Raw genomic sequence first — 26091 nt, 5'->3', positions numbered from 1 at the left:
TTTACAATACACTGTAAGGTACAGACTTTTTAGATGTGAGATGACCACCGAGAAGAAGTTACGTAATTCTAGTTTAAAATTTATGGTACAATAATATACAGAATGTATTCAAATCAAATCGGTATTAAAATCTTAAATTGTACCATACAATATTTTTAGTAGGTATAAATAACACATATGTCATCCTTTTTAACTAATAGTTTGACTACTTCTTGTTAAAATATTAAGTGATTTATTATACTGGATCTACTAGATAGAATGGACAGCTAAAACTTTTATAATATTCCTTACATTATTTTAATCGCATTCTATAATCATTTTTAATTACATTTCATTCACTACTTCACCACTTGTTCATATATGTAGGTACTACATTTTTTCCTCTAATTATTCTCATCTTCTAACTATGTTTTAAATAATATATTTTCAATGTAGAAGTTACTAAAAATAAAAAAATACTTGAATTAAATCAGTGATTTATCAATAATATTTAGTTGAGAAAAATCATAACGATTGCCTGCATCGTTTTTAACATACGTAATTATTACAGTTATTAAGCTAACAAAATAAGATTTGCACTCAATGATAGATTATACTCTAATGGATACCTTTATTGATCGATATATTCAAAACATTTTTATCTCTCCATTAATCTACATTTTCCAGATAATCATTTGCCTCAGTCTCTTCACAATCCACGTTAGGAAGAATCTATCTCTACAATCGAACAAGTGTTACTGGCTTTACTTTTGATCAAAATTGTGCTATTCCACATTTTAATTTTTTCCCAGAAATTTATTAATCCATACTTTTTAAAAAATCTCTTACTTCAAGAACCCATCCATGTTCCGTTTTGGTTATAATAATCAACAGAATAAGTTACTCGTGATAGTAATAGTAGTAATCACAGAGCATATTGATTATCCTTTCGAATCAAAACATGTAAGATGAAAGCAAATAACACCATTTGTAACATATCGTTTTTATGTTCCAAGCATCTCTCCGCGTACACAGATAAGATACAAAATAGACTTATTGTATTTCATTATATATTATAATACCTTTTAAATATAATATATTGTTAGCGAAATAAAAACGTCAATTAGTGTGCATTGTTAATAGCGCGACCACCTTGGACGCGAGAGCGTCATTGTCATTAAACATTTGTGAAATGACTCCACAAACAAGGCGTTGGTTGTTTTGAGGCACATTGACAGGCTCGTAAATAACATTAAAAGTTTTATTGCTGTAAACTGTTGTAAAATGACGTCGTGGATTCAAATAAACAAAAGCGCCGTGCTCTCGCCACCTCGGGAGGTCGAGCTTGGAAACCACTCGGTAGGCAGTCGTTACCACTCAGTGGAAGCTGAGCTTTTCGACTCCCAGGGTACTTCCAGGAAGGGACACACGGGAACCTTGTGGGTTTTCTTGACTTCCACAAAAACGAGACAGATCGACCTCTTCCCTGTGGAATCTTTTAACTTCCTATTCAATGTGCAGCTTTTTGTAATCTCTCTAGATTCTAAAACATATATTATTTTTATTTATAAAATATATTTTTGAAAGAACATTCTGCTCATATATGTATATAAATTTGCAATAAAAAACGGATTTAAATAATAAACACTACACAAATATTTTTTAATTCTATATACCTACATATATTTTAGATTAATTAAATACATCTACATATTTAGAGAAAAGTGGATACCAATTCATGGTGTATATGATACATCAAAAATAGTGAGAAAAAACGAGTTTTTATAACACTTTTTCTGACTATATAAATGTTCGTGATACCTGTTTTCATTGGAGCAATCCAGTAATTGAATTACCACAATTCGTATGGTTATTTTCGCTTATTTTTGCAATACATCACAATCATTGACATACACTGAGTGTCAATCAGCGCCTGATATGTGCACATTTACCTATACATTTACATAGAAACAACAATAGAAAACGGGCGTCAGGTGTAAAAATATCCTCATCAAGGTGTCGACAATGCTGCTATCCTGAGCAAGTAACAAATTACCTGAACAGCGATGCCTTTTGGCAACAGCAGGTGGCATTAGCGACGAGCACCCATCGATCATAGTCACCTCGCATTGTTGATCCGTTGTTTCAATCGAATTGTTTATAAACACAAAAAAACATACACGACATTCTTTCCTCATCATTTTATGCGACCCCTAAAATGGATGATTACCCTTTGTTTGTCATTCATTTTTTTTAATTTAAAACTTTTTTATATTATGTATAAATGTAAGCAAATTTTTGTATTCATCCCTTACTGCTTTTTTAATATTTTGATATTACTTTTGGAAAACAATAACTAAAAAATCCTATCTTAAATATTATAAGAATACGTGGAATTAAATATCAATATTTATAACGATACAATCAATATTGTCTTCTATTATTTTATAAAGTTTGTATCTCTAGTTTTTGTTGCACTAATTTATACCACACATAGAAAGCTCATCTGCAATATTATTGTTTTAGTCCTTTGGGTAAACATTATTCAACTTTTCACAACCTAGAAAATACCTGTTACTTTCAAATAATAGTGATAAGGTGACATTATGTATGTTGTACATAATTTAGTACTATCAAAAATGTCCCTGCTATTACTTTAAATATATCTTCTCTTTTTCTCATCTCAGTTTGTAGTGTATCAATAATTTTATAATAGGTATTAATGCGAAATTTGTATCTTGTGTTCAGGTGTATTTTTGGTCCATCAGTCATTGAGTACATTTTTTCCGTGACATTTTCGAGTTAGCTTGTAATTCACAACTGGTAGCATTTTTTAATATCTTCATATTTTACAAAATGATATCGTGAATTATATCGCTTATCACTTTAAGTTAAGTTTTTTAGTTCACATCCTCGTTCTGTAGAAGTAGAAGTTATTTTACGAAAATTTAGTATCCCTGTTCCACGTTAAAAGCAATAAAATCGTCAGTTATCTAGCGTTCATATTATTATTAATATTTTTTTAAATAAATAAGAATCAAATAAATTGAATTTTGCCCAATAGGAGAGCGCAAAAAAATGATCCCTTCTCAGAAGTCAAAAATCCACGTCAAAAGCAATAAAATCGTGCCCACGCTGTCGCAGTGGGATAGCTCGGTTAACTAGCGTTCATATTATAAGTGAGAATCAAATGAAGCACATCTAAACCGAATTTTGTCCAATAGGAGAGCGCAAAAAACAATTATCCCTTCTCAGAAGTGATAAATTCACGACAAAAGCAATAAAATCGTATCGGCGCCGTCACACTGCGACGTGATAATTGTTTTCGCGCTCTCCTATTGACCAAAATTCGGTTTTAATATACTTTCACCAACGCTCTTATATCAGAAGTGATTTGAATATACTTTGATAAACACTCTATAGAGTTGGCATAATTTGCATTTTAGACTTGACCTAATGAAAGTTCTAAACCGATAATTAGTCTTAGAACTCTTATTGCGTTAAGTTTTGGTTTGAACAGCAAATGAACGTTTCTCAACTGTCAAATTGAATTTCATAGATATTCACTAGTGCATATCAGTTAAATTATATTTTCGCCAATATAAATATATATCTACTGGTGGACTTCACACATTCACCGTAACATTTACACATCGTATATAAATAAATAATGATCAGTATGTAAATTTATATATTACTACATATGGAAAAGTTGAAATCATATAATTTGACTAGCTTTTGCCAGAAAAATTATATTTTCACTAGTAAAATTATATATTTACCGGAGAAAATGTATTCCGATATGATTTCACTGAAATATTTTCGGGATAGATTCGAGACGCACTAACGCGTTAATTACATCTGAAGTTAAGAAACGATTTCCAACCATATATGAGCATTTACTCCAACTAATCGAGTTTTTTGATAATGTTGTCAATGATTAGGAAACTAGAAAAAAATACGGTTATGGTTGCTAAATGTTGAAAGATTTGGATTTTTAATAAAAGACAGAAAAACTATCGAGCCACCGAAAAATATATAATTTAACTAATATCGACCAAAAGTATCTGCACTTGTTAAATGAGATATTTGACACTTTAGTAAAATAAATGGTGGTAAGATGTAAAGAAACTACAGCTTACAAAATTAGGTGACTCTAAGAAAATATCTTAATGTTTATCTTAATTTCCCTATAAATTTTCCCCCCTGAAATCGACGAATGGAGGTTTATTTGATTCATCAAAATTGAAATGTGAATTGATGGCCATATACATTATATTGTATTTTTCTGCCAGAACGGTTATGAGGATTATGAAATTCTTAAAGGAAATAGAACTGGGGAAGAAGCGTTTTTAGAAATGTATAAGCTTTGTTGCTACACTATTCCAGTCAGTACTTCAACAGTCAAACGTATATCTGATATTTGAAACGCAGAAAAACATCGGTTCGTAATACTCAGTGCAAAGCCAGGCTTTTCACGCTTTCACCAATGTCGAAAAAAATAGTTTTACTTGAAAAATACAAAATAGAACAAATTTATTCGATACAGTAATTAATAAATTTCTTTAAAAAAGCAATAGAGGGATTTCCCTCGCATATAAATAAATTATTTTGCAAATTCACGTAATTAGTTGCAATTTATTCAATCGTACCAACATCAGTTAATTTAATCGTACTATTTATTTGTGAAATGTTATAGGGTAATTAAATTTGTTATTGTTTTTTTAATAAAAAAAAACTTTTCCCAATATTTTTCACATTTTTTTTACTTTGTTTATCAAACTAAGATAATAATAAAATTATAAAACTTATTTATGGCAAGTATAAACTATTGAAGAAGAGCTGTTATAGCTGACCATATAGGTAACTGTTTCATATTTTATTTAAGTGAATGGAATTTTACTGTCACATAGTTTTTGAGTAAATACAAGTCCCTGTATATCCGATAATCCGGATTACATGAAATAGGATTTTAATATACAATAAAACAACTGTATTATCAGAATCATCATCATACGAGTTTTTCACTTTGATTTTATTACCATTTAATCACATTTGGATCTGTGGCTAAATAGTATAAATAATAATAATAAAATGCATTAAATTCCCGCGGTGATTGACTACCATGGAGTCCTCCTTTCACGAGATTCATCTGCGATTCCGTGAAGTGTAGAAAATGTTTCCGTTGTGTAGAACACACGGCTCGATAATGGAGGGCGCGTGCTTTTTTCTTCTAGAATATTGTTTGGTTTGGACACCATTGTCCCATACACCATACGGGAGTCTTCTTTGTTTCTAAAGCCCAAACAATGAAAGAGGACAAACTGAAAATATTACACGCCGATTTGCACGGATGTGGACACGGAGAGAAAAAGCAGCCAGGACCCCCACGATAATGAAGATGGATGTGTTGCATTGTTACGATGCGCACAATTGGGTTCGTTTGCTACACAAGACAACTATGCAATACATTTGAATAAACATTATTATTGTTTGGAGTATCAATAAATGCTGTAGGTTGCGTTCGAGGCCATCAATCACGCATGTGTGTCTTTTGGTGATATTTGTTACTTTTAACCCTACCAGAAAAAAAGCATACAGAAATTACATGTTAAATATACCCAAAATAATAAAAAAAAAACTCGGTGGGAATGTTTACGATGATAACAGTGAAAACAGTACATACAAGTTTTCTATTGCCTTTTTTTAGGCATATGCAACAAGTGCAAAAGAACAGTGCATCACTATCTGGTTTAATAATTTGAGTAGCAATGCAAAGGGTATCTTAAAGATTTTATTTTAATGTTTTAATTTTATTTTTGGTATGCTTCATACGGGTAAAATAGACTTTCCCTCCAAAAGAGACGTCATAAAGAAGGCATACTCTTAAAGTTTGTTTTATTATGCAGTTATTAACGTATGTAATTTATTCAATGTCTAATAAAGACACTTGAATAAATATTTCTAAGATTTTCTGATTTAAGATCTATACATTATATCGGAAAGTTCGCAGGTCGATCTCAACTGATAATAGAGTAGCAAATATACTGAAATACAATTGCTGTTTTCTGAAATTTTAAAATCTACTTTCAAAGTCATATGATAAAATAGCAATTTTTGCTGTTTACGTGACTGTTCAGATAGTGTTTCAAAGTAAATAAAGTTATGTTCTTACTCTCAGATAGGCACAATTTCAGTTTAATTTCAAATACCAACGCCCTTTAAAACAGTTAATTAACTGGTGTGCAATAATTAAAATAAAAATAAAACAGTTATGTATTAATGAGAAGAACATAAATTTTAAGCTTTCACGTATACATTGCATAAGCATAACAGATAGACGTAGTACAATAGGTTATCGAGAAAAATTCAAAACGCAAAGAGCATTTGCATTGTTTCATTGTTGCCCTCGAGTAGTGTAATTCTCGGGAATATGTATGTAATTTATTTTGACATTCGTCAACTGAACAGTATTGTACAAAAAGAGCATTCGTAGATTTCACCAACAATGTCTCGCTTGGGGTCTGTGACCAAGGTCGCAAGGAGCTCACGGGAGGTTTACGATAATTGCACCATTACCCACCGATTGTTCTTCGACTTTCCACCACTATTTTGACATTACACACTTTACCACCAACAATACGGCAATAAAAACATCACAGAGTCAGGTGTAGGTAGGTACCCTTATTCACTTGCCTCGCCATTATTTCACAGGGAGCGCTCGTGAATGGAAACGAAATTTTAAGACACGACATTGACAATACACAAACAATACATTCAGAATGGTAATAAGATACGTACTCATTAAAATATTTAAGATTATTTTTTAAGATATTTACTTTTAAATTATAATTAAGGGTTAAATGTAATTTTATACATACATTTCTGAATAAAAGTCGTTAAAAAATAATAATCTATACGATGTATATACGATGTTCTATACGATCTACAGCTTTCTGCGAAAACTCAGAAAATCGTATCTAAACGCTGAGATACAAGAACGGATAATAATCAAATATCCTCTTATAAAGGTATCTCAAAAATATTTTCTAAGCTTTTTCGATTAAGAGGGAGTATTTGGTTATTCCAAATAAGAGATCCCGATTCAAAAATGCTGCAAACTAAAGTGTCATAGTAGACACGAATAACTGACAGATTGTCAAAATAAAACGCGTTTCTCATAAAGTCGAGCGTCTTAAAATACTTTTCGCATTTACGTGTAGAGAAAATCTCCACTTGATTCCGAGATCTTTAGTGAAAGTTTATATAGCAAAAACGTTCCCACCGAAACCGTAAAAATAATCTGATGGTGAACGAGATCAATAAAATGCCACAATATACAAGTTTCCGACATTAAATGAGCTAGAAGTGATAAGGAATAGGCCGATACCTTTGCAGCTCACCTGGAGAAGGCATTTTCACCATACGATCCTGCCACAGCAACTACAATAGATGCGAAGGAAATCGCAGATTATCTAAAATCACCCCTTTAAGCGAGACAATTGAGAAATTTAATACAAAAAAATAAAATAAATAATATTAACAGACACAGATCCAAAAAAAGACTTAATATCAGGAAAATTACTAAAGGAGTTATCGTAAAAATGAATGAAAATTATCACAACAATATTTACGCTATATTAAGGCTGGATTACTTTCCCCGTCCTGGAAAGTAGCAAATGTAATAATGATACCAAAACCAGGAAAACGACTCTATGAAAGTTGTGTAGACCGATAAGACTGTTACCTGTGCTGTCAAAATATTCTAAAACTGCAGTCAGTGGCGTAGCTAGGGTATGTGACACCCAGGGCGATCCTTAAAATTGCCGCCCCCCCCCATACATTTTTTGTAGGGTCATAAAATCTGCATTTCTTAAAATAATAAATTGGTTATTATTAAGCTCTTGTTATTCGTGGATTTATATATGTTTTAGTGCATTCAGGGTTAAGAACCACACTAGACGATCCCATCGCGAATATGCCGCCTCCAAGCAAGTGCCGCCCGGGGCGGCCCGCCCCCTCCGCCCCCCCATAGCTACGCCACTGACTGCAGTACAGGTAGAAACAAAAACCGCACACAATCGTATTTTCGTGCGACATATACGACTTTCATCTTGTGACTCGGCCCTAATACGCGCGAATGTATGTATAAACAATTGGAAGCCGTGGCGTACGCTGAACTATAGTTTTAAATCAATTGATTTGCGATTCATCTGTGAGATTAGGAAGGTCTAGGAAAACTTAATTTAGTATGATCGATCTCCATCAAAATTATGTCATAATTACTAATTCTGATCTCCCAAGGTATGTATGTGTGTTTATACTATATATTTGTGCGTATGTATATTTATACAATCATAATGTCGCTGTTCATTTCGGAATATTTTAGGAACAACCAGTCGAAAGACGCAGACCTCTCGTTTGATGTGCGCGCAAGCTTGGGAACTTCTTTATTCGTCAACCAAACATTTAAAAACTGCTTCGCGCCGAAGAAGACAAATAAACGCTTGCTTCCGCTCCAAAGCAAATATTCAAACGAGCTGCTCCAAAGAGTCCACAAGAGTACATATACTCTTTATAGACGGAGCAGTCACCAACAAAAGGCGAGATCGGCCCAAATTGCATTCGCGTCCATTGTGCAACACACTTTTATTGGGAATTATTTCATACACCTCGGCGACGTGATGGCATTTAATTCCCGGAGACAAGGCGCTTTGAAGACGGCCGCCATTTTTTTTAAACTTTGGGCACGCACAATGAGAAACTGGCAGCTACACAATTCGCGTTTATTCACACAATTCCTCATTATCAAAACGCGGAGAGAGGGAACGGTAACACGATACCTGTGTGTTGTCACCGGCGGAGGTGCTCTGTGTTTTTCAACATCCCGCCTCGAAGGTACTCGAGGATGCATCCATAGCGTACGCCAAAATAGACTTTAAAGTATAAGGGAGTAAAGACTGGAATCTCTTAAGTTGGGCCAAAGAGGGAGGAGAGTCTGATGCATTGAGAGCGTTTCACTATTTACATTTCACCCTTCTTCTGAGGGTATTGTGTTCGAAGATGAATGGATGTAAACGGACGCGTAGTCTGTAATTTGGGCTTTGAAACGGCTGATTATTGAATAATCCAAATTTTGCGACCATAATAGGCTTATTATTCGATACGTTATTATGTGCAAGAAAACGCTTCGCTTTAGGATGAATTATTCTTTTAAAGAAGTAAATTCTAAAGTACTTACCCACCATATCCAGTATGATTGCCTTTGAATCATCATAATGTCTATGATTCCACTGACTTCTCTTTACACAAAACTCTTCCCGGGAGCTATTAAAGTAAAAATCAGAAACTTTAATCAATAATTAATTATTTTACTATAAACTGATAAAATCATTAATAGGATATTTTAAATTAAGAGACATGATAATAGTGGCGCTAGCAAAATAGAGAATATATTATGAGAGGATTCTGCTCTAAAAAAATTACCCCACTAATGTGTTTCACTTGACACTCCATCTTAAAACAGAAGTATTATTTGATGTAGAGTTTTGAATAGAGAATTAAATCATATATGTTATGAAAAACGTACTGATTGCAACGAGAAATATCAACAAATTCTGCTTACTATTCGTAATGAAGTATTATCGAAACTTATTTGGATGTTCTTACTTGTATTGTGGCATATGTAAATGATATATTTACATCTTTCCACTTCACTGGAGATTCTTTTAACTGTCGCAGTATCGACTGCAAGTTGTGGGCGATCGTTCAAAAAGTTAAAGATTATTTTGACATATTTTCGAGCTTCAATGGTACAAGATCGTCTTAGTAATTTAACTTGAAAAATAAACATTAGTAATAAAATATTTCGATTATGTAATTGATCAGTGTGCATCATCAAAATCATGAAAAAATAATCTTCAATACAATGTATATTATTTTTTTCTTTAAAAAGCATTTATTTTTAAAAATTAGATAGGTTATTTTTTGCGTATTTTTTGCCTTAATATAAATATTGTAAATAGTGATGAAAATTTTTAATAACATATTCGATTTTTTCTGCAGTGAAAATGTATGTGAACAACATTTAAAATATTTTCACATAAATGACGTATTCGAAAACTGTTAAAAAAAATAAGAGGGGTGGCACCAAATATGATTTTCGCCCCTGGGCATATAAACTACTCTAACTAAGGCAATTATTAAGAAGAACAATTATATATAAGATAATGCATGAATACAATATAAGTATTATCCGAATTTGGTTATTGGTTAAGGATAATTTTAACATTACCAGTTATAATTTTAAATTTACTGAAGCCTCTTTCAGCAGAGCTGTAGCCTTGTGAAAATGATTTTACAAAACGGATTGATTTTAATAAGATAATTTATGAATTTGCTTCAACAAAAGCACGAAACAGAAAACCTTAACGGTAAAGAATAAACAATATTATTTTGTTACTATTGTAATATTTGTTATTTTTTTAAGCAAATGAGTTTGAATTGTCGAAAAATTGTAAATTAAATTCTAATTGATTTTATGTGACAATTTAAAACATATTTGTATAACTTTTTTGTTGTAGACTGTTAAACAAAATAAGTTGAAAAAAATAACTATAAAATACTTTGTAAACTATGTTATACATTATTTTAACTATAAAATAAGTTTTTAATATGTCATTTTATTTTTAATATGTCCACAACTATTGTTCTATTTCTATGATTTTTTATGTGTATTATAATTATCAATAAATTTATTTTCTTTCTAAATTTATCTTATTTTTGCTTAAAATTATATAATACTAATTGAAAGTAAAAAAATAGGGCGCAAATTTGTTCTTTTGCCTCAGGTGACAAAATATCTAGTCCCGGCCCTGCACTAATAACCGAAACGTTTTTTCAACATTATGATTACTGACATCTGTTGATACATCAAAAAAGAGTAGGTTTTTCAATTTCAATATTTGATTTTTACGAAATGAAGCAATAATTTTTTTTATTATGGCTGAAGTTTTCATCTTACCAGAGAAATACTTTTTGGAATTGTGGAATCTGGAAATATTTTTTGAAATAATTTCTTATTGCAATCTGCAGATCGAAATGCTTGGTAATGTTTTAAAATATGATACAACTGTCCATTCAAAAATGATTGTTTTCTTCTTTAATAGAATTTTTTTTCATGAAAATATGTTCAATATATTTTACTGTTCCGGCTATAATCAAAGCTGAGAGTTTATGTTTTTGTGTCAGAATATGCTGTCTCATTAAAGCTTTTCCTCTGTGGGAAATATCAATACTTGAGTAACAAATATTACAATTTGTCTCATTAATATTCCAACCTTTCTTAATAAAACTATATTAAATATATCATGAATATAGTTTTTTGCTGACAATTACTTGAAAACGGAAAATTTAATTGTCCCAACTACCCCTGTCTAGTACCCTATGGAACTAATTCGCTTTAATATTGAGTAGTGTTGTATTTATTTAATCTTTCTGAAGAAGTATGTAAATTTAACAGGAATGACTTTCAAACTAACCACAGGTATATTTGCATTAAATATTAATCTTAGGCAAATTAAAAAAAAACATCTTGGGAATTATTAAAGAAGTCAAACGAGCAATATATAAAATAATTGTTCCATAAAACGAATTGTTTGTGCATTATTGTTGGACAGTTTTTTTTAAATATGTTTATTTCAATAATATAAATAATTTTACAGTCATACTAATAACCATTTTCATGTTTACAATTAATTTATAGCTTAATTTAATAAAAAATAACAATATAAGACAAAACGTTTGTGGTTGGTTATATTTTAAGGAAAAAATTAAAAACTTAAAAAATTTAAAAGATAGATTAGGTGCGAGCGAGCGGTAGCCAGCGGGCACCTTATGAATAACTCTCAGCAATGAATCCTTTTTCGAAGATAAAATACGAAGATTTACCCCACATAATTGTACAAGCAATTCGTTTTATGTAACAAAGTAATTATTTTAATGCACATGTTTCTCAAAATAATTCCCCGTTAAATAGCAGACATTCTTAAAGAGGCAATGAAGAAATATTATATTTCCAGTTGATGCATGATTAGCTGCACAGGCAACCAATTCTTTACCAAATTATTTGTATTGAATGCGATAGTAATCATGGAAAAAATCGTTTTGTAGTGCACTACTTTTGAATTAGTATGAAGAAAATAGTCTTAATTAAATTACCCCTTTATATAAACATATCTATAGAATGACGAAACAGTTACAAGCTGCTTATCATTTAGTTGCAATATGTCTTTAGTAATTTTATAATCATATAAATCATTAGAGCAATAAGAATAGTCTAATATTGTATATCCTATTATATATAATTCCAAAAGTTTTATGGATACCTAAACCATTATTTTATAATTAAACCATTTGTAAAAGTGACATAGAATTCATATTTTTAAAGAATTGTCAATGATTTTTTTGCGATATGTTAAGTACTAGCTTAATATCGATAAAATGAAGGTTTTGTCAGTAAATTAGACACAATTCTCTCAAATAAATGATCTAGTCAGCGGCAACGAGTCGATCATCCGTGTTTTTCGCACAAATTCTTAGAAGCGGTACATCGTCTCACCATAACCAAAGGTTTAAAAGAAAGTAGAGGATGGAAAAAAAGTAATAAAATTTTCATGATAATAAAATGTTTTCAACATAATATATTTATATTCAACAATAAAAAATCAGTAATTATATAAAACTTAATGCTTAATAAATGTAATTAAGAAATAAAATATTCATTTTGAAATACAATATAGAAATGCACTTTAGCTTACATTAAAAATAATAATAATTAATAATCAGATACTGGCAAAATTTCAATGATCGCAACAACTCAAACTTCATGGGGCAGATTCAGTGATCTTAGGCTTAAATTTATTGTTTTTTACTCTTTAATTAATTATTATTTCTGATTACTTTTCAAATTCATCATATAACATTATACATGAGCTAAGTTACTGCTTGATCAACCAGATGTATAAGTTATTACTTTTTGGAAATACCAGTTCTATCATGCACCCTGCATTACAATTTTTTTAAATTAAAATCTACCTACTTAACTTAATATTATCCATTAAGTAAAACTTTTATGATTTACAACAATAAATTCTCAAACTGTTTGGCAACAAAGTTATTCTAATCGGTTTAACGTCAAATTCTTCATTATCAATATTATACCAAATTTCTTTTTCAGGGGTTGAAACATTTAACGGCAAAAGTTCAACAGTCCTAGCTTTTATACTATTATTGTTAACATTTAAACTATCATCGTTGACTCTTCTCCAACCTTCCCTAACAAAATCTATGTAGCTCAGTGTCATTTTATTCAAAATCACATCTAAATACGCAGGCGAATTGTCTTTACTTTCTACGGGTATTATATCTAATTCTGTGGATTTAAAACAAATTTCTTCTACCATGTTACAATTTTCATTCATTACGTTACTATATTCTAATTCTTGGGGTTTTTCCTTAGGCAATATAAAACTCACCCAACTGAATTCTGATTTTTTAATCGGTATAACTTTGCAACTGTTGCATCCTCCACAAGGAGGCGAATATTTTAATGTACCTTTACACTCCCAACTCAAAGAACTCTTATACCCATTGAATATATACGTTGCATAGTCTCGGAGACCTCCGTATATCCAATATTTATCTCGCTTGATTTTTGCATCGCGAAAAGCTCCCCATTCGATTGGACCGACAGAATATATAGGCTTTGCAGGTTCTTCTGATTCTTCTAAAACATCAATTCTCAACACGTCCTGAGTTTGAGTCTCGTTTTTTATAACTGCCATTGTTGCATTTGTGAGTTGTTTGACTCGATTAATATCATCACCGTGTGGAAATAATTTATTTCCTATGTAGTTTCGTCTACCTAACGGCAATATTCCAATTACTCGATTGTTGTTAGTTTCGTTTTTTCGTAAAAGACCTAAAATATTAAATAATGATTATAATATAATATTTAGAATAATAACAATACAATATGAGTGCCGATAATACAAAGTTCTTAAAAACATATGCATATTTATTAGATTTTGTCTTTATTAAAATAATTAAGTAATTTTTAAAATAATTACTCACCAGTTATTGTCTCGCAAAATGTTCCATCACCCCCAGCAATAATAACAGGTTCAGAATCTGGTACGCTTTCCGCTAATTCTTTGGCGTGTCCTTCTGAATTTGTTTGTAGCAAATTTACACTTATACCAGCCAAGTGTAATAAAGGATCACAAAAATTTTCATATTCCGTCTTTGCTTTACGTTTATTTGCCGCTGGATTCAAAATTACCGTGACAGATCGCGGTTGCTTCGATACTGGTAAGATTTCTTCACCATATTTCATAGCTTCCTTACAGCATACTTGCATCAGAACGTTTGTACTGAAATAAAACAATATATAATGTTACTATCGCATCAAAATATTCCGACAAATCATCACATGTGTGTCTAAGTAGTATTTTTAACTGAAATCAGATGCATAAATAATATTATAAAATATGTAATCGAAATCATAACCTAAAAAGTAAAACATTGTAAATATTTACTCATATTTATTTTTAGCTGCTGATAAAGAATAAGACAACACTACGAATCCAAATGTAGACTTTTTCCAATTGTTTCTAAGCGTTTTTATAATTTTTACGAACGCCATGACGAAACAAACTTAAACGCCAAGCAACTCAGCTGTCAAATGAAGATTTGGCCCTAAGCATAATAATGACCATTGAAAATTAAAGTTTCGTTAAAAGTTAAGAATACATATTTAAAAAATAAAAATACACTTTTTTAAATTAAAAATAGCAATAATTAATAAACAAGTAGTGCGTTTTAAGAGTCATTATGGTTGAAATATTTGGAGCGGGCACAGATCAAGCGCTGGCAACACCAACGCCATTCGTTGGCGTCCGTCATATAGATCTATAAAAAGTATTTATTACAATGTCGTTTCATTAAGTATGTTTTTTTGTAAAATTATTTCCTCCCCTTTTTACCGTACTCAATTTCTCGAATTACACAGCAATAAAAATGGTAAACTTACACAAACATGTTTTTTCTTGGGCACTTTTTATGATATATTTTGTAAAGAAAGTCAGGAAAATTGTTAGAACCATATTAATCACTAAGCAAACTAAGTATAGGCGTCAGAAGAAAAGATGCACAACTAAAATATTTTTTAAACAGCACAAAAAACAATCAACAATAAAAATTTGTAATAACTATAAAACTGTCAATTAAAACCTTTTTGTAGGATTCCATTTGAAAAGTGAAAGAAATAGAATGAACTTAAACTTAGTTTAGTCTGAACGGCAGTTCAAATTAGTTAAAATATTAATTGCATAACATGTTAATTTGTGTTTAATAATAACTAATTATTATGCTACATGGAAAAATGTAATAAGCCTTATTAAATATCAACGGCAAACTAAAAATAAAACGAACACCACCATTCAGGAACCTGACAGTGACCGATGTGTGTAGTCTTGTGAAGGGTTACAAGCAGGGCTGTGGAGTCGGAGTCGGAGTCGGAGTTGGAGTCGTGGAGTCGTGGTGTTTTGGCCGGAGTTGGAGTCGGAGTCGGAGTCGTGAAAAATGAGCGACTCCGAGCATTTTTTAAATTATGAAATTTATGAATTTTTAATTGCGTAATAATGACTGTGTATAGCGTATGAATATTAAACGTGTAGAGAAACACCAAAAATACCTGATAAAATTAAACTTTTTTGAGTCGGAGTCGAAGTTGGAGTCGGAGTCGGAGTGGAGTCGTGTTGTTGGTAAATATCGGAATCGGAGTCGAAGTCGGAGTCGTGTTTTTTTTTAACGACTCCACAGCCCTGGTTACAAGTTAATAGACAGACATATAATTTTTTTTTTATTTTTGCATTTCAAGATAATCGTTTATTAGACTTTAAGCAAATAGTTTAAAAAATATATTAGTTTGATAAGTATTAATTTTTATTTATTTTAGAAGCTGGTTGAATACTATTCTGTTATGTACCTGGCCGAAAATGCGCTTATTATCACCAAGTGACAGCTGCCTTTTATTTTATGGCCGTTATATGGTCATGATTAAACTGATTTTACACTGAAATATAAGTAACGACCACATAATTTGACTACTTGTAAGTAAAAATCGACAAAACGTGATGTGTTGTAAGTTTTTTTATTTATTTAAAGTTGGATATATTTTTAGATATGCAACCCTTCTAGGGCATATTAGACATAAGATTGCCAAGATTAAACATACTGAAAGCGGAGATTCGATAAATAAACGTTAATATAAGAAGTCTGTTTCAAGAACCGACTTACTTTGTTGTCCGGTTTGGTCGAAAACCTAATTAATTTCATCTTTAGTTTGCTTACGAATTTCACCAAATCGAAAACATTATGGACATGGACCTATATAATTTCGCAACGAATATCTAAAGGAGTTCAACCAAGTATGTATAATATATATAAATTCCTTATTAGCGTATTCAAAATTCTACATATAAAAATTGTCAAGTTTTATCTATACATTGCAATAAATGTTCTGTAATGAGTTATATTATTTGATACATTAACTACTTTACAATTTATTAATAACATATAGTTAAAAAGTTTACCTACTTACATTAATTAAATTAAGTATGCATACACGAAGTAGGTTGCAGGGGCGAGTGGTGAAATACTTTCATTCTCGATCGTTCGCATGTTAAGTGATTAGAGTGAATCAAAGATGAGGGTATACTGACCGCATGCCCTTATCTCTCACTCACTCTCGTCACTTAAGACGCGAGTGATCGAGAGAGAAAGTATCTCACCGCCCCCGCCTGGTAGGTAGAATAATCAAGCGAAGAAAACTGGATTACCGTCTCTTTTTTTCAAGTTCTTTATAAACTATAGCTCTTACATTTCAATTCCTTATTTTTTTTATTATATATTTTTCGTTGTTTCTCTAATGTATGAAACCAAAAATGCAGGTAATAAGAGATTAATACTGTATTCAAATTAGCAAAAAAATTTATGTGTATGTTTAGAGAATGAATATGTATAACCAGTGAATTTATATTTTTACTATTATAAATATAATTTCAATTATTCAGCCAGTTGTAATGTATCAAACAATTTATTTACAATTTTACTGCTCAGTATCGATAAAACTGTATTCGTTAATGAATGGATGATCCGGTACGCGTCTTTCCACATGATCGGAGATCATGATGTCAAATCATTCGACAACATACTGCTAGATTTAAAATAAATTAAACAAAACCCAAACCTAACCTAAATGAATTAACCTACACTCTATTTTTTTTTCCAACAGTCACCGCATGTATACAGTGCTCAATGGGTGACAATCACGTGTTCTTAAAAGAGAGCTTCCGATTGGTTGTTTATTAACAAAAATTAACCCTGTAGTCCTCCACAAAACGGACTAAAACAAATTATGTAAATATTTTTTGAAGAAAATATTATTTTAAATATATATAAAAGTGATTTGCCGAATTTTAAAAGTTCTGAAAAAAAGAATGGGTAGATAATACCGTTAAATCTGGCAAACAAGCTTTATTGTCTAGCCTTTCTACTGGATTAAAAATCCTTCAGGTAAGGATATTTTATCTATATGCGAAAAAAGTTATATTCTATAATATCTATTTTTTAGGTAAAGAAAAGAGTCATCTTTTCCTACATCGGAAATAAAGACAGGTTATTATTATTAATCTTAGTGTTGCAGGATTTGCAAAAAAAAATATTGGGGACGATTTGTTTATTTTAATTTGTAAAGAAACAAATAGGTACTACACGCAGAATTGCCATAAATATAAATTTAAAGAATTGTATACCGCTCAACAGGGTGTAAGATAAGGCTTCAGTGTTTACAACCCCAGTAAACTAACAAAATATGGACTATTGGTCAGAATGGTTTGCAATTCCGTTTCAAGGTATATCCAGTTTCAAAATATATTCAGGTATTGCAACTCCACCACAAAATACAATATCTTCTCTTATTGCAGCAACTCGAAGAAAATGTCAACATCTTTACATAGACAATTTTTATAATAGTGTCGAAATTGCGAAAAATCTCTATTTAAAAAAAATTGATTTTGCGGAACTATTAAGAAAGCCCAGGGTTTACCAGAATCCCTAAAAATGTACGAAACTGCGCATTTTTTAAGCAAAATTTAAACGAAGAGGGGAGATTATGCTCCAGTAATGGAAAACAGTGAAGAAAAGAGACACGAATGATCTCTACAATTCATAACTAAAATATAGTGAATACTACGAGGACTGATCGAAAAACAGGACTTCTTGAAAAAAAGCCGAAATGTATTATTGATTATAATAAATATATGAAAGGAGTGGATCATGCAGATCAATATCTTTCACACTACCCAATATTTAGAAAAACAAGAAAATGGACGAAAAAGACTGTATTATGTCTATTAAATTGTGGGCTATTCGATGCCTAAGTGTATAAGTGGCCAATCCAAGCGGAAAAATAAAATTTTGTGATTTTTTGCTAATCGTTGCAAAATTTTGGATTGAAAATAAAGAACCATTAAAACCAGATGAAACGGAAATTCAGACGCCTTATACATCGAGCGGTGTACCTTCTACTTCTTCTGCTGCATCAAAATCTGGAACTAATGCATCTACAACTTTGCAAAGGCTGTTAGGAAGCATAAAGCAACATCAGATTGTATGGATATGTCCAACAAAGAAACGTTTGAGAAGGTGTGCAAAGTTTGTACAGCACACAAAATTTATGAGAGACGATTTATATGTGCAAATAATGCAAAGTTCCATTGCACATCGATGAATTCTTAAAATTACATTTAGTCTATAAAACTATGATTTACAAGTGTGATACAATAAACAATTTATTCTGAACACGGAATAACATGTTCAGTAATTCAGAATTATGAAGATTTTTTTCTCGGTAAGTACAACTTTTAGATAAAATATGTGTTAATTTTCAGTATGAAGTTATACAAATAAAATATATTTTTTTCTCTTTGCAGTGGGTTGACAGCGAGTTTTTAAGCAGTGTTAAATTAAATATGATATATAAACTAGTAAATAAAAAAATTACTTGGGTAAGCATTATTGCCTTGATATTTCAAATTTTTTTAATTAAAAATTATTGTTTAAACCACCAAATATATTCAATAGTCTCGAATGAATGTAGATACATTTAAAAATAATTAATAATTAAATGATTTACTATTGAAAGGATTTTTATATTTTAAATAATAAAAATATGTTGAGCTCCACTGGTAAATTTTGTTTAAACTTTTGGAATAAGTGTATACCTTTAATGTAAGTCCGCTAATTAAAGGTTCCGATCGGTATAGTGTTAATATATCTAGAAATGTTTTTAAGCAAACATCAAGAGATGTCGTTAGTTAAAGGCTTTAATATTCCGTTTAATTAATTTTCAACCCTAACATATATCAAACAACTGTAATATAAAATTGAAAAGGCTCGTTTCCCATGACGGCTAGAGCCGTCAAACACAGTGTAAGAGTTAATCACACATTTAAATGTTTCTAGTTAATTATAAGTAATTCTTAAATTAATTAATTATAATGCCCTTCGCTGATTTTCTGATGATCACCGATATCATCTCGGAACCTTTCCCTGTAAGTTCACCTTTTATTACAGCTTTCTTTTGTTTGATGTGAATATGCGAAAAGACCATCTCTTAATTTTGCATGATTCGCCACGCTGCATGTTTGTATAAATACATTGAGAACCGAGCTTGTATAATTTTGTAGCTCAGATATGTAAGCGAGTCAGCCTTTGTACATTGGGAACTAGAGGCGCCTGGAGCGACCACTTATGCTTGTACATTACATTCCCCGGCTCATCTTTTGTAGTTGGAGCATATCGAAAATTAGAAAAATTCATTGTTGGTCTACTGCCACATATGATAAATTATGAAATATTTTAAAAGCTCGCTAGTGGAATTTAATTTTAAAAACAATCGTTATTTCCGTAAAAGATCGCCTTCATTGTAAAAACAGTGATAGCAATGTTTGTATCTTTCAGAGATCAGCCATATAAGAGCATAACCGGCATATTTCAGAGATCAGACGTTACACCCTCTGGGTTATGTTTTTGATGGCTTTGTGACCATGCCAGAATATTTTATTGATTGGAGTTTTTTGTAGCGAGCGGCGTTGTGTGGGCATAGGGCAGGGCATATGATAATTTTAGAGATCAGCTTAGGTACAGCCAGTACAGCGAAAAGAGGTTTCTATTGCCTCTTGTAGGTGAGCTGTGTATAATCCTTACTGTGCAAGAAATCCTTGTGGTTTTCACATTTGGTGCATTTGGCTTGTAGTTTTAGAAGAATTGGAAAAAGCGTATTTATTTTAAATTTCCAATTATGACTGTCATGATTTAATGGGTTACATAGTATAAAAAACAGCATACACAGTGTGTATTACTCATTATGATTTGGAGGGGGAGAAGAATCAAGTGTCTTCATTTCACTGACTCCCCCCCCGCAAAGTGACTCAATAATCGTTAAAATATATTTATGCTGAGTCGTTCTGGTCTCTGTTTCCGTCTTGTAATGCCCACCAATAAAGCAACAGCATCCCGAATGTATGCTGAATGTGTCTTCTTGAGGACATTGCCGATGGAGAATACACATAACACCCTGTTGCAGATTTCGGGTACAATCGATTAACAATTTTGTTGATGCCATTTTTGCAACAAGCAATTATTAATGAAGTAATTAATTGCCACGTACAAAGTAAATGAATTAAATAAATACAATTGAAATTTGATACCAATTCATTTATTCAATTAAAATGACTCAATTCATTATTTCTGTTTTATTGCTGTTTTGTTTTTAATATTTTTTTTCTTCTTCAGCTTTTTCATCAGTGTCAGCCATTTAATTGGAGCCACGTCATCCATGCGAGAAAAATATCCTGCCCATCTAAGACGTTGGACTAATGAACCTAATGACGTCACGTTCTTCATACAGTTCATAGAGCTCATGATTATAACAATGCTGCTATAAACAAGAAATACACTAAATGTGAACTTCAAACTTTTATTTTTGAGAATTTGCCATTTAGTGGCTTTTTAATCAAAATTATTTGATGAAACTTAGATTAATCAAGTTTCTAATACCAGCGCATATTGTAATAAAATTTATTAATAGAAGAGTGAGTTATAATATTATTGAAATATAAATTATGTATTATGTGCTATATTTCTGTAATAAAAATATACTAATTTTAATTTTTAACTTTTAGTCTCCAATTAGAAAAATTAAATATTCAATTATAGCAGTGTTCCATAATATATGCATCAGATATTAAAAAACCACCATATGCTTCAAAGTTTGGTATGTAATAAATAAGTACATTAAGTAATTTATCATATATATCATATACATATACATATATCAGGGGTAACCAAAGCGTCGCCGCGGTCTCTTCAAATTTTTTTTACTACGTTGCAAATTGTTGGCTCCGATCTTCTCGTAAATTTCAAAAGTGTTGTTGCAAAATAACATTTGCCACTTAGAACACGCGTGATTATTGGCAGCTGTCTAATTTACAGTTCTGCCAACATAGGACATTTTTCATGTAGTTAAGCAAGTAGTTTTTTTTTTATATTATTATTACTAATTAAAATTTTTATAAAAAATACACTTTATAATTTGAAAAGCTTTGATAATTTTTTTAAAAATCTTTCATTATAACCTGACAAGCGTAAGCCTAATGCGTTATAATGGGGTAAATCTGTACCAACTGGGTAAGTCAACCAGATATAATGAATTCATACAAGTTTATATTAACCACCAGACAAAGTCTGAATAACGGTGACATCTATATTACTAATTGTACATTATTATGTGTAATACAATTTATAATCAATAGATGTCTCTGTAGCTGGGGCCGTTTTTTTAATAATAGCGCATTTTTTATAAATAAAAATTCGAGTGCCGCTGTCGGAGCCCGAATCCGCAACCTCAGAGTTACTAGTCCTCTGAGTACTTGATAACTTTAACAGCTGAGCTATATCTTGTCTTGTCATGTCAAAGATATAGCACAGCAGTTGAGCTATATCTTCGACATAGCTCAACTGTTGTGCTTAGATGGCAATGAACGGCCCTGGATCGGTGAGAAGAACAACAGCCACAGTCGATTCCGCGTTTGAAAAATTATTAATACGTGGCTGAATTATAAACTAATTTGTCAAAAATTATATTTACAACTGTGTATAACCACCTGGTTGTCATGGATGCAGGTCTGGAGGATCATTAGGAGACTCCACAATAGTTGATTCTTAAGCTGATGCTGTGAAAGGTGCTCTTTGATGCATTATTGAGTTCCCCTGTAAACTTGTTAAGACTATGAAAACAAGCTTTTCTTGAAATGGAGAAGCTGGTTCAGTTATAATTTCCTGACCACACAGTTTTTAAATGGTTTTATTGAGATTTTATCAGGGAGCATGAAAGACAGGATTTTGAATACGTATTGTGGAAAGGCCCGTAGATCATTAAACATGAAGAGCTCTTTTTGGCGTTGGCATTTGTCGGAGAGGAACCCCCACAGCATATTAAGGTGCTTGTGTGACATATAAGAGGCGGTACGATATTTGTCCCTTTTAGGGAGTGATATTTGGTTTTTATTCGGTGATTTTTTTGAGTTATGAAATGATTTTCTCCTACGGAGATAATTATTACAGTATTGGCATACATCACAAATAAAGGTGTTGATACAATGTTTGACGATCTTATTTTACAGGCGCGTTTTTCGTTCTCTCTTTCAGTGATTATTGAGTACGCGAAAGGCGATTGATCATACTTCTCCCCCGATGTTTCATTTGAATTGATTAACGATGCTGGAGAACAACAATAGTCTCGCGCCAGCTTACCCCATTGCGGCTGTCACTAGCGACAGCCTAGGTAGGAGGTTGGACTTCGCCTCAGCCTGCGCAGTATACTTAAGCAAAGCTCGACTTAAGAAGGGTCGTAGTTGCTAATACACAAGTCGAAACTCCCGAGCATTATGAACTAATAAACGATGGCTATGCAATATTCCATGGTATATGCAACTAATGCAATGTGACTTATTTGTTTGTCATCATCATTTAAGTATATTATTTTAATTAAAAGTATCCGTTAAGATCCATGTGATCTTCATCTTACGCAGTTTAATAGATTCACATAGCATAGTTGTTATTTAGGTTCTACAGTGAAATGAATACTTTTAACATTATTTAAGAAATGTAGCACTTTAAATTTAATAATATACCAGTTGCAAAGTAACAAAGTGGGTTGTTATACTTGGCACGAAAGACATTGAAAAAGAGGATAGAATGAAATTCTGGTTCTTGCGTGTACCATTATAAAAGATTAGATGATAAGGCGCAACATGAGAAAACACTTATTAGGCAAGGAAAAAATAACAAACTATATGATGTGGAAGAAATATGCAGCGAAAATTTACGGGATTTAAGAATTTTGACACTGGGATATCGTATTTAATAATTTGAAAGGTGGAGTATTAAAATCATAGTTTTGATGGTGCGGAATATTTTTTTCAAAAATTCTTACTATCAAGAGCTATTCTTTTACGCAGAAATTTTAAATCCATGACGCCAAATAACTAATTATAATTCACGAGAAACTAATATTTTTTATAATAAAAATATATAAGCCATGGAGATAGGAATATTATACCCATTAGTTATTTAAAAAATAAGCAAGACTGAAATTTTTAAATAGGACAGAAAACTATTAGTTCCCAATATAGTTGAAATATTTTGTATATAGTGTCGTTTATTCCTATTATTAATTCTTGTAAAGATAAGGTTTTTTTTGTTATTGTGCAAATTTTTAATCAGATTTTTTTTGATCTTTGTAACAAAATCTTGTTGTGAAGTGTTATTATGTGATTATAAATTCCCCGTATTCCTGTAATTATATTATATCTTCACATGTATGTGTACATGTATTGTGTTGCACGTTATTCTTTAGCGACAATTTTTTCACATAGACGAATTACAATCGACAATTTTTTTACGTTTCACCCTAGTCACGCTCGCCCCCTTAATTCCACAGCCCGAATGTTTTTCAACCTTTTGTCCCGTCATCGTCTCAACTTACGATCGATAAATGGACAATAGCAAAACTCTCGTTTTAATTCATTAATTATTCTGAAATATGACACTCATCGGAATGGAATTAATAATGATGACAAAATGACTGTATTAAATTTGGATACGCAAGTGTCAAAATACTTAATCTCGGATTAATCACAATACGAAACAACTTCAAGACGATATTATGCTTTACGGCGTCCCTATTGAAAATAGTCTGGCTTAATGAACTTCAAACGGGTTCAAAGGTCAGGTTAAATTTGTCTTTGTGCCAATTTAATTTATCAATTTTTAATGAATAAAATGATATTTAATATTATGTACTTTTTAATAACTTATCATGTGAGCTTTAAGCAAATATGCTATGTAAATGTCAGTTAATCAATTAAAGGAGATTGACCTTACTATTTTAAAAATAGCTAAGTAGTACGTTTTTAAAGCTGTACATTATTTTTACATAGTGATTATTTATTCATAGAACAAAAACACGCACATATAATATATATACGAGGAATTCTTGGTTGCACTACTATTTTTAGAAGGACACAGATAAAAGAATATTTGGGTCATTCAGCACAAACATCTTTTATTTCTTCTATTGACTGCCTTTCTGATTATATTGCAGGAATGAAAATTGTAGTTTTAATTAATTTTATTTCCGAAGATAATACTTTAAGTTTATTTATTGTAAATTGTTATTAATCGGACTTTTAACAAATCGACTACAATTTATATTATTGTCAGTGTGTATATGTAAGGTATATAATTTTTGTTGTTCAATTCAAAATTTCTTCCATAAACATGACAAAAAAATTGAATTTATTTGTACGAGATGATGATTACAACAATAATAATTTATCATATTGTATAGTTGATAATGTTGTCATTTTCCCTTTCGAAGGTAAAATTACCCTAATGGTCTTTTTTGTCTTTATTCGTACACTATACGACGCAAAAAGAAAACGCTCGGCAATTTTCCAAAGTTACCAGACGCCAAGAATGGTGTTTTCCGCGAATAATTTCGTCGTTTAGCTCACCGCAGGCGTTTTCGCGGTCATGATTCATGTTATTCTCCTTTTGTCGTGAGAAAAATTTCGAATTTATCATCGAAAATAACAAAGAAAAAACACTGCTGGGTATGTTTTTTTGACTCTCGGGATTACAATCGCTTTCATTTGATCAGATAGTTGACCTTGCCGGAAAATAAATCCGTGTCATCAAGGAAATCTATATTATACTACTTTTAACAAGAGTAATGTTGCACCTAGAGCAAAGATACCACATAATTCGAAAGCAGTTAGTATTATATATTAAAATTATATTGACTGAGATGAAAAATTAAATTTTAATGTGGACCAGACACTGACTATAGATTATTTATTGTAGTTTCACTAGAGTAGCTGCTGCATAATTTGGTAGAAGCTTAAATTTTTATTATAATAATATTTTAAGTTGGAGCATAAAGATCTTATATATTTTGAAGCAGCATTGTGTAGGTCGTAGTAGGAATATAAGGGTGGGGTAAGATTAATTAAGTAGGTTAGACTTATATCGTAATTTTGATCGTTTAATATCAGACTTTATTGTTCAAGCGTATTATGAGAATCCCCAAGGCATTTCACTCATAAGCAAGCTATGACACTGTGTAAGGCGGAGTTTAAGGATAATGTGGATACAGTACATGTGTAGTTTAAACAGGATGGGGTTATAGGTCTTACAGCACGACTTTCGTACGAAGTGTAAAGGAATTACGGTCACTGAATTTAATGGTACTTGAGCCTAAAAACTCATATAAAAGGCCCAAAATTTGTGGACTTCTAAACATCTAAACAAGTTTTAAACAAAAGCTGTAATATTTGACGTTGTTTCTTGGCTAAGCAGTTTTTAATTGGTCGTTGTTAAGGTCATTGAATTAAGTAGTTTAATGAATTTTTTTATTGTTAATTT

At 31.3% G+C, this 26091-nt stretch overlaps 1 protein-coding gene and 1 long non-coding RNA gene across 5 annotated transcripts; one reads left to right on the top strand and one right to left on the bottom strand.

The window, feature by feature from the left end:
- Nucleotides 1-12648: 12648 nt before the first annotated feature.
- On the bottom strand, nt 12649-14737 carry Mulk (acylglycerol kinase-like protein Mulk). Its single transcript, XM_088199546.1, has 3 exons — nt 14577-14737; nt 14113-14411; nt 12649-13960 (listed from the first exon to the last, which is right to left on the bottom strand). Exons 1-3 carry the CDS (start codon nt 14681-14683, stop codon nt 13110-13112), a joined length of 1257 nt encoding a protein of 418 aa, XP_088055672.1. The 5' UTR covers nt 14684-14737; the 3' UTR covers nt 12649-13109.
- Nucleotides 14738-16045: 1308 nt separating this feature from the next.
- On the top strand, nt 16046-21273 carry LOC148228415 (uncharacterized). 4 transcript variants are annotated; one of them, XR_015811588.1, is made up of 7 exons: nt 16046-16151; nt 16223-16469; nt 17336-17616; nt 17747-17954; nt 18027-18952; nt 19035-19109; nt 20899-21273. It is a non-coding gene; the product is annotated as an uncharacterized LOC148228415 (long non-coding RNA). The 4 variants fall into 4 exon arrangements; XR_015811587.1 differs by having other exon boundaries at nt 17739-17954; XR_015811586.1 differs by having other exon boundaries at nt 17675-17954.
- Nucleotides 21274-26091: the final 4818 nt, after the last annotated feature.

The sequence above is a fragment of the Plectrocnemia conspersa genome, unplaced genomic scaffold (assembly GCF_051122295.1).
Source record: "Plectrocnemia conspersa isolate PC_06_02 unplaced genomic scaffold, ASM5112229v1 ptg000012l, whole genome shotgun sequence".
Lineage (NCBI taxonomy): Eukaryota > Metazoa > Arthropoda > Insecta > Trichoptera > Polycentropodidae > Plectrocnemia > Plectrocnemia conspersa.
The sequence above is the reverse complement of the archived record's forward strand: the minus strand, read 5'-3'. Positions and strand labels throughout refer to the sequence as shown.

Bases quoted from the DNA above. Each gene is read 5' to 3' on its own strand.
- Mulk (XM_088199546.1), bottom strand. From the start codon at position 14,683: ATGGCGTTCGTAAAAATTATAAAAACGCTTAGAAACAATTGGAAAAAG. The intron at 14,412-14,576 runs GTAAATATTTAC...GTTTTATTTCAG, and splicing joins GCAGCTAAAAATAAATATGA to TACAAACGTTCTGATGCAAG. The intron at 13,961-14,112 runs GTGAGTAATTAT...TTAATATTTTAG, and splicing joins ATTTTGCGAGACAATAACTG to GTCTTTTACGAAAAAACGAA.